Source organism: Acomys minous (genome assembly GCF_964271855.1).
Source record: "Acomys minous genome assembly, chromosome: 2".
Classification (NCBI taxonomy): Eukaryota; Metazoa; Chordata; class Mammalia; order Rodentia; family Muridae; genus Acomys; species Acomys minous.
The window spans coordinates 6,093,603-6,108,905 of NC_140484.1; the positions used below are offsets into that span (position 1 = coordinate 6,093,603).

Consider the following 15,303-nt stretch of genomic DNA (forward strand, 5'->3'; position numbering starts at 1 on the left):
TCCATACTTGCATCAGGCCCCCCCCACCTCCATACTTGCATCAGGCCCCCCCACACCTCCATACTTGCATCAGGCCCCCCCACCTCCATACTTGCATCAGGCCCCCCCACACCTCCATACTTGCATCAGGCCCCCCCACACCTCCATACTTGCATCAGGCCCCCCCACCTCCATACTTGCATCAGGCCCCCCCACACCTCCATACTTGCATCAGGCCCCCCCACACCTCCATACTTGCATCAGGCCCCCCCACACCTCCATATTTGCATCAGGCCCCCCCACCTCCATACTTGCATCAGGCCCCCCCACCTCCATATTTGCATCAGGCCCCCCACACCTCCATACTTGCATCAGGCCCCCCCCCACCTCCATACTTGCATCAGCCCCCCCCACCTCCATATTTGCATCAGGCCCCCCCACACCTCCATACTTGCATCAGGCCCCCCCACACCTCCATACTTGCATCAGGCCCCCCCACCTCCATACTTGCATCAGGCCCCCCCACCTCCATACTTGCATCAGCCCCCCCCACCTCCATATTTGCATCAGGCCCCCCACACCTCCATACTTGCATCAGGCCCCCCCACCTCCATACTTGCATCAGCCCCCCCCACCTCCATATTTGCATCAGGCCCCCCCACACCTCCATACTTGCATCAGGCCCCCCCACACCTCCATACTTGCATCAGGCCCCCCACACCTCCATACTTGCATCAGGCCCCCCCCACCTCCATACTTGCATCAGCCCCCCCCACCTCCATATTTGCATCAGGCCCCCCCACACCTCCATACTTGCATCAGGCCCCCCCCACCTCCATACTTGCATCAGCCCCCCCCACCTCCATATTTGCATCAGGCCCCCCCACACCTCCATACTTGCATCAGGCCCCCCCACACCTCCATACTTGCATCAGGCCCCCCACACCTCCATACTTGCATCAGGCCCCCCACACCTCCATACTTGCATCAGCCCCCCCCCACACCTCCATACTTGCATCAGGCCCCCCACACCTCCATACTTGCATCAGGCCCCCCACACCTCCATACTTGCATCAGGCCCCCCACACCTCCATACTTGCATCAGGCCCCCCCACCTCCATACTTGCATCAGGCCCCCCCACCTCCATACTTGCATCAGGCCCCCCCACCTCCATACTTGCATCAGGCCCCCCCACCTCCATACTTGCATCAGGCCCCCCCACACCTCCATACTTGCATCAGGCCCCCCCCACCTCCATACTTGCATCAGGCCCCCCCACCTCCATACTTGCATCAGGCCCCCCCACACCTCCATACTTGCATCAGGCCCCCCACACCTCCATACTTGCATCAGGCCCCCCCTCATACTTGAATCAGCCCCCATACTCAGTGCTTGCAACATTTACGTGAAGCATCCTATAACTTTCTATCTTTCCTGACTTCTGGGTCGTGGACATATGCCAAGGGCTGGAAACCAATGTGCTTCCCCTGCTCAGTCTGTTATTTGACTTTTATTTTCTCTCACCTCTCTTTTCAGGTTTTCAAAGAGACCAAACAAAAGAGAGTCTCTGTTTTAGAACTGAGCAGTACTTTCCTACCTCAGTGCAGCCGGCAGAAACTCCTAGAATATATTCTGAGTTTTGTGGTGCTGTAGGGATCTCACAGCACATGCCTCGAGCGAGGAGCTGATGAGGCCCTTGCAGGCTCCAGTCTGACCCAGAGTGGCCAGTGTCCTGGTGTGGCCCAGCCTGCCTTCCCCCAAGGAGACTTCCAGGAAGACACGTGCCTTCTGCCCCAGTGGACCTGCACTCCTCCCAACACAGACGCAGTGGCCTGTGCAGAGCACTGGGGCCAGTGCCATCTGCGATTCATGATCACTAGGTGACTAGGTGAAATCTCAGTAAGTTATTTCGGAGTTTATTAAAGATTCACATTTTGAGTATGACTGTTCAGAAATAGTTCTGTGATGGACACAGAGGTGTATGTAGAACTGACTCCTGTGTAGTGTGAAATAACGTTTCCTTTCAAAGAATCGGGTCGTCCATACTCTGTCTCCGTCTTATTCTGCCAACAGAAGCTCTGGTTTGTATGTGAGCCCTTTCCTCTCAAGTGCTTTACAAGGAGTGATGATGCCCTGGGCTGGCGCATCCAAAACGCGCTTGAACAGCTAGCTGCCTGAAGGCAGACGATACTGTGTAGGCCGGGAACTGAAACACTGTGAAGACAGAGCTGACCCTGGCTGGCAAGGATGCAGCTGCACCTTACCAGGAAAGTGGCACTAACGGCTCTGCTCATGTGAAGAGTGTCACTGAGCTGTAATGACACAGTGTGTAGAGTCTCTGCTGTCCGTACCTGTGCCCTCCCTGCCCTCCGAGTGGCAGGCATCTGCTGCTCCCGAGGAACCCTTGCCGACAGCAGCTTGCTGCTTGGCACCTCAGCTGGAGAAATTGCTGGCTTGTGGCAAGGCAACACACTGCTGACCCAGGGCTTTCAGACACTGCTCACACCTGGGTGCTGCGCTCCGGGCTGCATGACTAGTGCTCTAATAGTTCACTGTGCAGCCTGTGTGGGTGGACGCACAGTGACCATCCCCATGACAGGTGGTTGGAGGCATTTATGGGATTTAAGCTCTGAGAAGAGTCCTTGGTTCTGTAGACATTTATATGGGCTGCATACCCAAACTCCATGCCACTCAAAGGCAAGGAATTAGGAAAGTTTCCTGGTTTTAGTGAGTGGGTGCCTTTTTATGGTCATGGAGCAAACTTGTTAGTTATTGTGGTAATTATGGCAGTTTCTTAATGATCATGTGACAATACAATTTATAACAGTTTACTGTCCATACCTATGATTTATATGGAATTATGAATTTTTCTGATGAGTGTTGTATAGATTTGAATTTATAAAAGTATTAGGGATGAAGTTTGTACTTTCCTGAACTTGAATTTTAAACACTAATTGTATCCTATGGTGACATGTAGGTGTTGGGGGAGGTTGGGGCACTGCCTGGCATTGCTCAGTGCATGGCACGGCTGGCTTGGAGCTTGTAGCAATAGTGCTGTGCTGAGGTGGTCTCCGCCCTTCCCAGTTGTGCATGTCAGATCTCCTTTCCCTTTGCATCAGTTCACTGTCAGTTGTATCGACTCTGGTTTGGAGCGAGCTGTTCTCCTTTTAGCCTTCTGTACTTCTAACTAGGACAGAGCGGCACTCCCCTTGGCTGTCCTTGGGAGTACCTGGGGAGTCTGGTTTACTCTCTTGGGTAGACCTCATCTGGAGACTCAAGCATTTTGTTGGTCTCTTTTCTTCCTTTACCCTCTAAATGTAAATTGGAGGTGGCCCTTCTGTCAGGTAGCTGTAGAAATGTGGGCCTGCCTGTCAGTGGGTGCTGCTGCCTTGCCTGTCTCCTCTGCACATAACTGCTGCTCTCCAGCCTGCGCAGAGAGTGCCCGTTTCCCTTGCTGAGTCCTCCCTTTCGGTTGGTTTCATTTTAGGGACTGCAGTGTACGTGCTGACCAGAGCTTAACTCCCCGCGAGGAGAAGCGTGCATGCCTTTATATTTAACTGGTGCTTTGAAACCTTCTTTAAGGAAGAAAACCTGAACCAAAGTTATGCTCACCCCAACAAGCTGACCCTGAGTTAATTTTAGCACAACTCATTCTCCAGTGCCTCGTTATGAAAGGAAAAAAAAAAAAGGGCATCACAATAAGGCATCCAGGTAGCCCCGTTCCCTAACAGAAACATTCCCCTTGTTTTCCAGCAGTTAAACGAACCAGGTGCTTGTATAACTTCCTACCGTTTACTCTGCTGCATTTCTAACAAACTGAAATGCATGCCCTTCAGGGGAGGCTGTGAGACAGGTTAAAATAAACAAATAAAACCTAATACTAAGCAATATGGAGCTGCTCCCTGCTTTTAAGTGAGGTTGGGGCAAGTAATTCAGAGGGGGGAGGGGTACCTACTCTCCAAATCCTACAGAAAATGAAGGCAAAACAAGTGGCAGGTGACTTCAACCAACAACTCGCTGTACCCTTCTTGGCTCTGTTAAACCTTGGAAGCCATGAGGGTGAGTGCAGAGAACACCTGGGATGGCAGTGAATGGGAGCTTGGGCAGGAGTTTCCTGTGGCCTTGTTTCCCACAGTCTCGGTATGATGTGATGCTCTGGGATGTGCGTCTGGGTTCTGGGAGTACGTGGGAGTACCACAGTGCACTGCGGTGCTGAAAGAGCTCTGCGTCTGGCAGCATACAGCCCTGCTGAATGTAGCATTTTCCAAACTGTTCTGACCTCAGGACCTCTCTCCCCTCTGGGACACTTCTGAATCTCTCACTGCATGCTGTGGAAAAACGTTTTCAGAAACTTCATTCATTAGTTCTTTAAGCAGACCAGATGGTCACAAACAGTGACACTGAGGCAGAATTTTGCATGTTTTTTGTATTGTCCACGATGCACCAAGTGTACAAATATTTTTCCTCTCTGGAAAGCGTAAGCACAGATAATTGGCTGGAGCGCTCTCCTTTAATGGAAGGTCTGCTACCCGCCACCCTGGCTTTTTTAAAACTGAAAGTAACAGAATAGAAGGGTGAATTGGGGTAAATAATAAAGGTTTTAATTCAGACCTAGAAGAAAACACTGCACAGTTGAGTGCAGATTTTTATCCATAGATAACTACAGTGTTTTGAAGCGGTAGACCCTGCCTTTGAAGTTTATAAGACTTACTATGGGATGTAAATCTGTTTTTAAAAACACTTTTTAGGGGCCTGAGAGCTGCCACCTGGCATTTAGTTTTAGTACCACAGATGACTGCTTCATAGACTTGGCCTCACTTCTCAACAGCTAAAGGGCTAGCTGGCTTCATGGAAGGTTTGTTACAGTGTCGCCCGTTGTGCAAAGTAATGTTACATTGTTGTAAAAAAGAATTACTATTGTAAAACAGCACTGTATGATTTTTGTGAGTGACACTGCCTTGGAAATATTGACTGATTTGTATGCTTAATGATGGTGTATCCTGAGAAGCATGGAAGTGCAGTTTTGTTTTAATAAACCAGAAAAAAAAATCTTGACTTATTTTTTAATGGCTTGGATTTGTTGTTAAGACTTTCATGTTACTCATTTTGTCATGCTGGTTTAACTTCACATAGAACTTTTCAAAAATGTTAGTATGTAACCCGAGGTCAACTTGTGAGTCTCCCAGCCCTGGTTTTATTGGCTCACATCCCTTCAACCTTGATGAAGCATTTGGATGGGTGGATACCCATCTCTGCTCACACCAGAGCTACTCCATAGGTGTCTATAGACCTTCTTAGCATTATATATATTTAATGCTATTTAAATTATATATATAATTTAACTTACAACAATGAAGCCCCAGGTTTCCCCACTAGTTTATAATAGCTTACTTTTTTTTTTAAGAATAAAGAATTTATTTTATGAAAGTACAGATATTCCATAGCTCCTTTACTAGGACAGTATCTGCAGATGGTGGCAGACACATGCACGATGATGGTGTACCTACCTTTTGAGTGCCCCACGTGGCAGTCACCTTCTAGCCTTATTTGTCCCCTTGCATGGGCCTTCTCTTCAATCAAAGGCATGAAGTTGACTTAATTTGGGAAAGCATGTCTAAAATGGACAATGGAAAATGCGTGTTGTAGGTATTGCCAATACCTTTGCATTTGGATGTTCCCTGTAAGGATGCAGGAACCCGTGAGCAGTGCTCATGCGTGCTCTCCATTCCAGGCTTCTGCCTTCAGTTCCTGCGCCAACTTTGCTCAGTGATGGCTGTGACCTGGAAGTCGAAGCTGAAATAAATCCTTTCTTCTCCAAGTTGCTTTTGGCCAGAGTGTCTGGTCAGCAGAATGAAACCAGAACAGCCGTGCTTGCTGTGCAAGCATGGGGACCCGAGTTTGGGTCTCAGCACTGATGCACAAAGTCAGGCATGGGCTGCAGATGCTTGTGACCCCAGGAAGATCACTGGGGCCCATGTCAAGGGACTAAGGTGGACAGCGATAGAGCAGGACACCCAACGTCCTACCTTGGCCTTCACATACGCTCATCTGCACATGTACCACACATGTACACCAGACTCACAGACAAACGAAAGGGGTGTGTGTCTGGGTCTGATGGCTTCTGTGAGGGACTAGGCCATGGTGGACTGACCATGGCCAAACCAAGTAGCCAAACTGAGTGCCATAGACAGGATGCTACCTCCATGGTGTGTTTGGAACGCTGTTAAGAAATTAACTGTAAAGATTACAAAATAGAAGGTTTGGGTGATTTGCTACATAAGGTAAGGCCTTTAAGTAGTAAGTTCAGCAAGTATGCAAATAAGCATTAGTAATGGTTTATATGACTTTGGGCACAGGATTGAACTCACTTTTTTTTATAAGTTGGGGCTAATTGAAGTGTCCCAAAGTATAATTTATTCTCAGCATGCACACAGGCTTCTTTCACTGTACTAGGTTTGACTAAGGCAAGTCTTCATAGTGGATTCAGAAGGTCCCTTACCTGTTTCTGTCTGGCTGCTGTGATAGTCACCTGTGGGAGCTCCTCAACCCATCTCTGTAAAACTAACTTTTATTCTGGCTCAGTTGTCATCTAGGAAGCTCACTGCCTCCTTCTGCTAACCTAGGCCTAGTCCTGGAAGCTTCTGGCCTTTGTACCATCTAACCTAGGCCTTGAATGTTTCCAGCCTCTGAGACTCACTGCCTAATAAGCTCACCCTTATTTGTTCTTTCTGAGCTCTGGGTTGCCTGGTTCAACTCAGCTGCTGTGGCTTAAACTCTTCTCCCGGCTGACTCATTTAATCTGACTTCTTCTTTTCTGGCTGGTTCTGTCTTCACCTGAGTTCTGTCTCTGCAACCCATCTCTCTATTACTGTCTTGGTAAAACAGAACAAAACAAAACAAAAATCCTGTTGCCTCTCTCCGTAAAACTGCCTCTTTAGTAGCTTCCCTTTCTTCTTGTGAGAGTTGGGTGTATCCTATTCTGTTAAATGTCTGATTCCTTACTTTTTCTGCCACTCAATTAGACATCACTTTCTTTTCTTTTCTTTTCTTTTTTTTTTTAAGACATCACTTTCAGACATTGGTGCTTCCTTCTATAAACAAACTTTAGGTTTTTTTTGTTTTGTTTTGTTTTGTTTTTTTTTAAGGAATAAAGGCATGTACCACCATGGTGTATCTAAGCTTTTCTACCTGGTACTTGCTCTATACCAGGCTGGCCTTGAACTCAGATCGGTTTGCCTGTCTCCTGGATTATAGGCATGCTTTATCCCAGCAGGATCACGTAGACCTAGAAGGTCTTTGGATGTGGTCTCGCTGCCTGAACAGCCGTGTTCTGAACTACTGTTCCTCTATCATTTCCTCCTGAGTCTTCCTGCAGAGGATATTCTTAGCCTCTGCTCAAAGTGCTGGTGAGCCAACAGCTCATGTGTGACCTCCAGTTTATGAGGCTGGGTCTGATCAGCGACACACAGCCTAGTTTCTTTGCCTCTTAGGAACATTCTGAAGGTCCCGGTGCTACTAGTTTCCTGTTGCCCACGGCAGTGACCTGGGTGCTCAGCAGCACTCCGTTCTTGCTTCCCCTGTCTCCTTTGATCAGTCCCTTGCTACTTCCTGGCATCAGCTTGCACATAGGGGACTTGTTGCTAAACTATTGTCTCTTGACTGGTTCCAGGGACAACGACAAAGACCGCCTTCTTTACTCCATTAGATGATGCTGAGCTGTGAACCTGTGTCAACAGTTAGCATTTCCAAAGGCTGAAGTTGGACAGTGAAACAATAGTTTATGTGTATGTTTGTGCACATGAGTATATGTCTACACTATGCCTGGAGTGCTCTCGGGGGCTGCTAGAGGGCGTTGGATCCCTGGAACGGGAGTTACAGACACGTGAACCACTATGTTGGTGCTGGGAAATGAACCTGGGTCCTCTAGGTCAGCCAGCGTTTTTAAACACCACACCATCTCAAGCACCTCTATTTTGGGTGAGCAATGTGAGAGCTCTGTGAGCAGATAAGGATGGAGACAGGCCCCTCTGTATTGAGGTCTACCTACAATGCTTGGAGATGTCAAAAATTGAGCTTAGTGTCCAGGGCGTGCTGTACTAAGCAGAGCCAGCTTCAGAGCGCAGGGAGATCATACAAGTAGCGAGCCCTGTCCTCACTCACCCTGGAGCAGCTTTGTGTCTCCCAGGGGACAAGGACAAGGACCACACCCAAGAAAAATTCTCTCAAGACATTGCACTTGGACGAGGTGGTTCCAGGGCCTCCTGGGCTGCTGTGGACATGGGCATGCCTGGGGTTCTCACTCAACAGACATGCTTTCACTCTGTCTTGGGGGAAGGGGGAGAACAGTTTAAATGGGAACTCTTTCAAAATTTCACCTGCCAATTCAACTTGGCAACCTGCTAAGTGGTTATATGCAGGGTGTGTATGTCGCTGCACTGTTTACTCTGGTGATCTGGGCTCTAGGCTGATCTAGCACTTTTCAAGCAAGAATAATACCTTTTAAAAGCTGTTGGAAGATTATTTCCCTATAAGCTTCTGGCTGTGGTTATAGATGTCAGATCTACACTCCTACCTGGAGTTGGGGGTTTATGTGTGTCTTTCTATGTCTGCATGTGACCCTGTGCCGAGGGTTATTTGCTTGTAGGTCTTGTGCAATTGTTTTGTTGTTTAAAATAGACAGCGTTGTCTCTGAGTGCACACATTTTTAAAATGGAGGACAGTAGCCATCTGCGCCTACAGACGGAGCAATTTTCTCCTTGCTGTTTGCTTTTTATAACACTGGGGACAAACTAACAGCCAGCCGCGAAGCTGCCTACAGTGCGGGCAGGACCAGCCACTCCCATTGTACAGACGAGGAAGTGGAGGCGAAACTTTTCAGCATCATCGGAGAAGCTGTCAGCTAGGAGGCTGGACCCCAGATTTCACCAACTTTGGCTCTTTTCTTGTGGGTGTTTGGATTTCAGGACTGCTGCATTAAGTCTCATCTGAGGTGGGGGAGGAGTAGGGGAGAGAACCAGGATACACAGGAAGGAGAAAGTTACTACTTCCTCCAGAATATGATGCTCTAGGACCCAGCCCAGGGCAGAGGGGCTGCAGCTGTGGCTCTGTGTGGGAAGCTGGTGATCACCGGTGCATGTGGTGAGCAGCCAGTCTCTCCTTTGGGGTCTCAGGGAGAGGAAACGTTGGCCACTGCACGGACGGTCATAGGTGAGCGAGCGCCTTTGTATTGCTTTCTTTCGGCACGGAACCTACATTGCCAACACAAAGTTTTGAACCCATAGAAATTGGTGCTAGAATCTGGAGACAGCAGCCCATCTACAGTAGCTTTGGCTCTGTTTGTGTGATACTGTGTCCAGGTTATCAGGCTTGCTACTCAGTAGTTGCAGAACCTGCTTAAGGCTGCCAGGGTTCAAGTCCCAGCTCCACACTTAGCAGGCACAGGGTCTTGAGCCTGTTTTCCGATGATCTGCCTTCACCCAAGGTGACAATATGAAGGCGTGACCACGCTGGAAGCACCCCAGCCTGCTTTATTATCGTGGTCGCTTTATAAAATGTTAGCTCAGCTCAAGTGTGCTTCAGATAACTCGGCAAAACTCAGTTTTCTTCTGCCTGCCCACGTCATCGTCGACCTTTGACAGACACTAGTACAGCCCCTGCATAAGCAGGCTTTGGGAGTTTCTAGTCTTCTGTCTTAAAGTCATACAGTAATTTTCATTTTCTTCCACAATGACCACCTGTACCAAGGCACAGGGTGTGGCCATGCCTTGTTTTCTGGATCTGCCCACTAGGTGGCGATAGAACTTCATCAAGGAGTTCTAAGCCACAGACCTAGGTAATTAAAAAAAAAAAAAAGCGTGGCTGAGGCCGCTTAGACAATTAGGGCGAACGTGCCTATGAAATACTCCGTAACAGTGTTGCTTGTCACATACTGCCAGAACTCAGGATGGATTCCTCAGATTAAAGGCAGGACAGGGAAAACTAGAGACAAAGCCCGGGCATGGGGCGTGGCAGAGGGCGTGGCTCGGGCGGCCGGAGGTCCACAGGAAGCAGGAGGCCCCTGGGAGACACCTACTGTCTAGAAACCCTTAGCCATGAATGCTAGGCTTGCGGAAGGTGAGGGGAGGTCTTTGCTTTTCTCCCCAGCTTTTCATTCGCTAGTGCTCTGGGGACTCCAAGCCTGTTACTGAGCTCACGGTTCGTCCTACTGCCCAGTTTGGTCCACTTTTGTACTGTCGGAAAGTGGGGTGCAAATATTCCTCGAAGTCCATGATGAAGGTGCAAGTACCTCTCGGCCACCTGGAAATACCTCTTTGGTCCCCAAACCACCGTTTGGAAACTTGACTCTTGAGCCTAAGCTTTGCCAGATGAAATGAGTTTCTCTGGGTGAGGCTCCCACTTTAAGCTCCTTTACTCATTTGCAGTGTGAGGTGTACGTGTGAGCAAAAGAGAAAGCTGGGTAGGGGCTCCAAGGAGGATGGAAATTTGGGTCTGATCGGCGAGAAAATGGGGAACCGCTGAGGAGGAGCGAGGGAAGGGAACGCGGGCTGCAGACAAGCCTAAGGTGATCCACAATTTTATTCTTGGTTGCTCTTTTCTGGGTCTTCTCCATCACATGAAGGAAGCAATTAAGACTATGGCCATTCTGAACACTAGAGGGCGCAAGCGTTCTTCAAGTTAGCCTGGAGTTGGCGCTGGCTTGGAAGTGTGTGAAGTTTGGGGAGTCTCAGGGACCTCAGAAACGCCGAGGTCTGCAGATTATTTTCTCTAACTCCCTTAAAATTCTTTACCTCTTTCGTGCTCAAATGTATCCATTGTTTCCTTAGGCATGTTATGCCCAGATATGGTACCACCACTGCCAGATTGAACTCGGGGAAGTGTGGCTTTTGGCTGGGCCCTTGGGGACTTGGGCTGCAGTGGGGAAAAGCCTAGGGACTCAGTCAGCTTTCCCAGGGGCCTGCTCCTCACTACAGCCTTTTCCCCAAGCATGAGCTTCCTGGACATGATAAGGCATCTTTAGCGTTTTATGTTTAATGCTTTTTTTGGAAATTAGATGTTTATTTAATGTGTTTGTAGAGGTGCGGTGGGTGGGCATGGAGGTCAGAAGACAAGTTGCTTAGTCAGTTTTCTCTTTCTGTGAGGGCCTCAGGGATGGAAGTCAGGTCGCAGCCTTGGCAGCAAGTGGCGTTACCAGCAGAGCCACGACGTCGGCTTTTGTTCTTTCTTCTTCATACCCCTCCTGGCCTTGCTTGATCCATCACTCAGGTATCACTACTTCCACTAGGTCCGGGCGTGTCCGGGCGTTCCGGAACCAGGCTGTGAATAGATAAAGCGGCTCTCCCCAGCTTCCTGAGACCTCTTCTTCTCCTAGGCTGTTCTAGGCCACGGAGCTGGACTCACTCTGTTGCAGCGTGGCCTTCGGTTGTTCTCTGCCAAACATTTTGGAGGAGCTAGGGACACCCGCGACCAGCAGCTGTGAGCCCCTGTTCAGAGACGGTTTAGCCACAGCCTAAATGGCCTTTTCTTTGGGTCCTAACATAAACCCTGTTGCCAGGGTCTTTGGAAGTTGACAGTGGTAGATACGGGTGTTACATACGGTAGAGAGAGGCTAGTGGTGCTCTTGAGGGCTGACTCTGCACAGGCTGTCCTCTACACAGCGCTGCACCATGGTCTTGTATGGGGCATCATCTTCACTAATGTGAACTCTGGGCCTGCTGGCAGATATGTTTGTCAAGCCACACAGCAAGGAAGGAAGAGAGAGAGAGAGGCAGACTTTTGTAGCAAAACTTGCAGAATTCTGTCCGTAAATGGTACCCAAAGGGCAAAGGATCCAGTGTTCATTTATCCAGCCAGTCAAACAATATTTGTGGGATACTTAAAGCTAGAGGCTGAGGCGAGAACTTAAGGGGATGTCCAGGTCATGTGACAGATCCATGTGGTGCCAGGGTGACCCAAAGGAGTCCTGGGCAGGAAGTCTACAAACAGTAGGCCATGTTCATGATGATGATGATGATGACGATGACGACCACCACATTGGCTACTTTTTCTGGGACTCAGGGCTTCTTGCTTCTGAGGCAGAGACTTGGGATGCTCCAGTCTAGGAGCTGAGGCTGAGGCTTTTTACTCTCTTCCTGGAAAAAAAAATCCTTTTCATCATGGGAAATTCCATGGTAAGAACAGTGTCTTGTTGTCAGTCATGGGCTCCAACTGTTGCCAGCCCAGGGTCAGCTGCTTCCCAGCTATTCCTGCCCCCACTCTCCCCCACCCCTGGGCTGTCTCCAAGCAAAGCTCCCACTTCCTATCACTTCATCTAGGAATACTTCAGCAGATAGCTGTGGAGGACAAGGAGGCTGTTGAATCAGAATCCCATGGCCACACCTAAAACACACGCGTTAATTCCAGCCAGCGTGCAATGGCTAGTCTCCTTCTTCTGTTTTGTAATAATTGGTTCATGTCAGGATCCAGACAAGTGCCACATGTAGTTAAGTCATAGAGTTTTCTTCTGAACTGTCATTTCTCTCTCCTTTCTTTCACATAAAATAATTCTTTTAGGAAATCTGACTGTGTCGTGGGCAGCTTCCTATACCTAGTGCTTGCTTCCTGTGTCCTAGGGTCCTGTCTGGCAAACTCCCATGTCCCCTGTATTTCCTGGAACCTGGTGTGTATGTGACTTGAGGCTTGAACAGATTCTGCCTTCAGGTTTTAGAGTGTGGTATTTGGAAGCACACGTGAAAGGCCAGACTGCTGAGTAGGACATGTGCCAGTGCTTGTGTGTGTGTGTGTGTGTGTGTGTGTGTGTGTGTGTATGTGTGTATGTGTGCATGCATGTGTGTCTGTGTGTGTGCATGCATGTGTGCACATATGTGTGTGTGTATGTGTGCATGCATGTGCATGTGCGTGTCTATGTGTGTGTGTGCACGCGCATGCGCATAAACTTGTGACCCTGAGTGATTGTTTCTACCTTTGGTCATTTCAAAAGCCTTTGCTCTGTGCCCACAGGCTCCTCTTCTAGGCTTCTTGTGAAAGGGCAGGCAAGGAACATGTCAGACGCATCCCCTGAGGCTCCTGGGAAACCTTAGGGGAAAGGAGGGTGGCCTCAGTCAGTAAGTAGAATTCCTACCACATCCCATCAGACAAAATGGAACATTCCAGCCTGGAATTGTGTATGTGAGAGGCAGATCAAAGGGGGCTGGGCTAACAGACAGTCACAAAAGACTATGAAGAGTTGAGCTGATGAGGAACTTTGGAATAAAAGTGCAGACAGACATAGGGAGGACTTGGGAAGGGGCCTGCTGGTCAGTCTCCACTACTGATGTCACTGCATCAAGAAGTAGCTAGGAGCACAGAGATTTAACTGAGAAAGGAGGGACCTTCACTGAGCGTGGTGTCACTATCCTATGGGCTGGGATCCTAAAGTGGATTAAAAGAGAAAGACAGAGCAAACTGAAGACTAGCATTCACTGCTCTCTTCTTCCAAGGGCACACTGTGGCCAGCTACCTCCCACTCCACACCTTCCTCCAGTAGTCCTCTAGGGCGACAGAACAAATAATTCCTTTATTAATGTTTGGCCAGGACACAGACTGGAGTAAGAGAGAGGAAAAGAAGATGGGAAGGAGGGAGAGAGGGAAGGAGGGAGGGAGGGAGGGAGAGAGAGAGAGAGAGAGAGAGAGAGAGAGAGAGAGAGAGAGAGGGAGAATATTAGTCCCTAACTACCCCACAACTACTACAGCCCAGCTGGTGAGTAACCAGAGGAGAAAACGATGACCTATATGTCACATCCTGTTGACAAGACAGATGGCAACCAGGAGAAGCCACCTGCAGCTGCCTCTGCGGAAAATCCGGCATCAGAGTGCAGGTAATTCATCAAGGGAATCACTGAGCTGTGAACTTGCTAAACTGTGTCTGCTGGAGGCGGCCCTGTGCTCCGCTGACATGGTGGTGGAACAGGCAACCTAGCCAGATGGTGCCACAGGAGCTGTGGATCTGTGGTCTCCTTGTAGTGGACTCCAGCACCTCAGATGCCTGGGCCTGCAGCATCTGGGGTGGCTAGCTGCAGAGAGGGCCTTGTGTTTAATATGTGCCGTGTGGCCTGTGTTCCAGCATCCATTTAGCTGTGTCCAGCATCTGTTCTGATGGATCCTGGTGCGTCTGTGTACGCCGCTTGTCAGGATGAGATTGCTGATGTGGGAAGGGATAGATGTTATGGTGCAGAGAACGGCAGAACGCTGGTTCCAGATGTTCCAGACGGATGTGGCTCTTCGTCCTGGCTTCACTCCTGCCTGTGGGGTTTGGGGGCCGACAGTTGATAACTCAGTCATTCTAAACCTCAGTTACCTCTTTCGCCAAGCTGGCATATGTACCTTATAGAATGACTGCAAGGACTAAACGGGGCAATGCAGAGAGAAGGCACCTGGTACCTACTCGTTCAACGGCTCCTTGACTGCAAGCGAGCATGCGCAGCCCTTGTCGTACCCAGCCTGCATGGTGGCCAGGCACTGACCTGTGCTCACTTATCCAGACCTCGGGCTTTGTCTGTAGACCTGCTTTTCCTACTCCTCCTGGAATGTACTTCCTTTTTCTTCCCCCAGGCCAGACCGTACACATCCCAGCTGCTTGCCATCATGGGCGCTGACCCTTCTACACGGAATTGTATTAGAGCTTTCCATTTCCTGAATCCCTGTCTGTTTCTAATTATTGTACCTACCCGTAATTAGATGATTGTGAGCTGAAAGAATGGCGGCCACCTGGCCTCGCTGGGTTGGCGTGGAAACTTTCAGTCTCCTTAACAATAAACATTTTGGTGATGAACTTTTGACCATAGATGTATCTTCGCTCCCCCCACTCCCTTCCCCACCCCATCCCTCTATGAACATCCTTTAAGCTGCATGTGGCTGGCAGGGAGGTGGCTTCTGGGCCCTCTGTCAGGACTGAAGATGCTTCTATGTGCCTTAGACTTCTCATCTGTCAATTGGGAGATTCGACTCCAAGGTCTCTGGAGTTTGTTCACTACTTTAGTGAATGTTCATGCTTATAGAAAATTTTGCAGTTGCTGGCTCTAGAGATAGCTGCCAGGCACAGTGGCAGGATTTCCATGCCTGAGCTTTTGACGGTTGCTTCTCTGAGGCTGATCATGAGCATGTGGTCCTTCAGGAAGGTACACGCTGAGCACTGACTAGCAGCACTGGTAGTTTGCAGGAAGGTATATCTCCATTTCAAAAGTGTTCTGATTTTGGGTTTGATTGCATCTTTTGAAGTTGTCCCAAGCCTGGTTATCTGTAGAGCTTTTCACATTGAAGTTCAAGCTATAGCAAGGGGATTTGAGGAA

At 49.1% G+C, this 15,303-nt stretch overlaps 1 protein-coding gene across 6 annotated transcripts in view; it reads left to right on the forward strand.

The window, feature by feature from the left end:
- GPAM (glycerol-3-phosphate acyltransferase, mitochondrial) overlaps positions 1–5,047 on the forward strand; it is a 63,780-nt gene extending 58,733 nt beyond the window's left edge. For all 6 annotated transcript variants that reach the window (XM_084757692.1, XM_084757691.1, XM_084757690.1 and 3 more), the window contains one exon: positions 1,517–5,047. In XM_084757692.1, the coding sequence (XP_084613818.1) occupies positions 1,517–1,633 (117 nt within the window). In that variant the 3' untranslated portion in view covers positions 1,634–5,047. The remainder of the gene's footprint in view (positions 1–1,516) is intronic.
- The last annotated feature ends 10,256 nt before the right edge of the window (positions 5,048–15,303 follow it).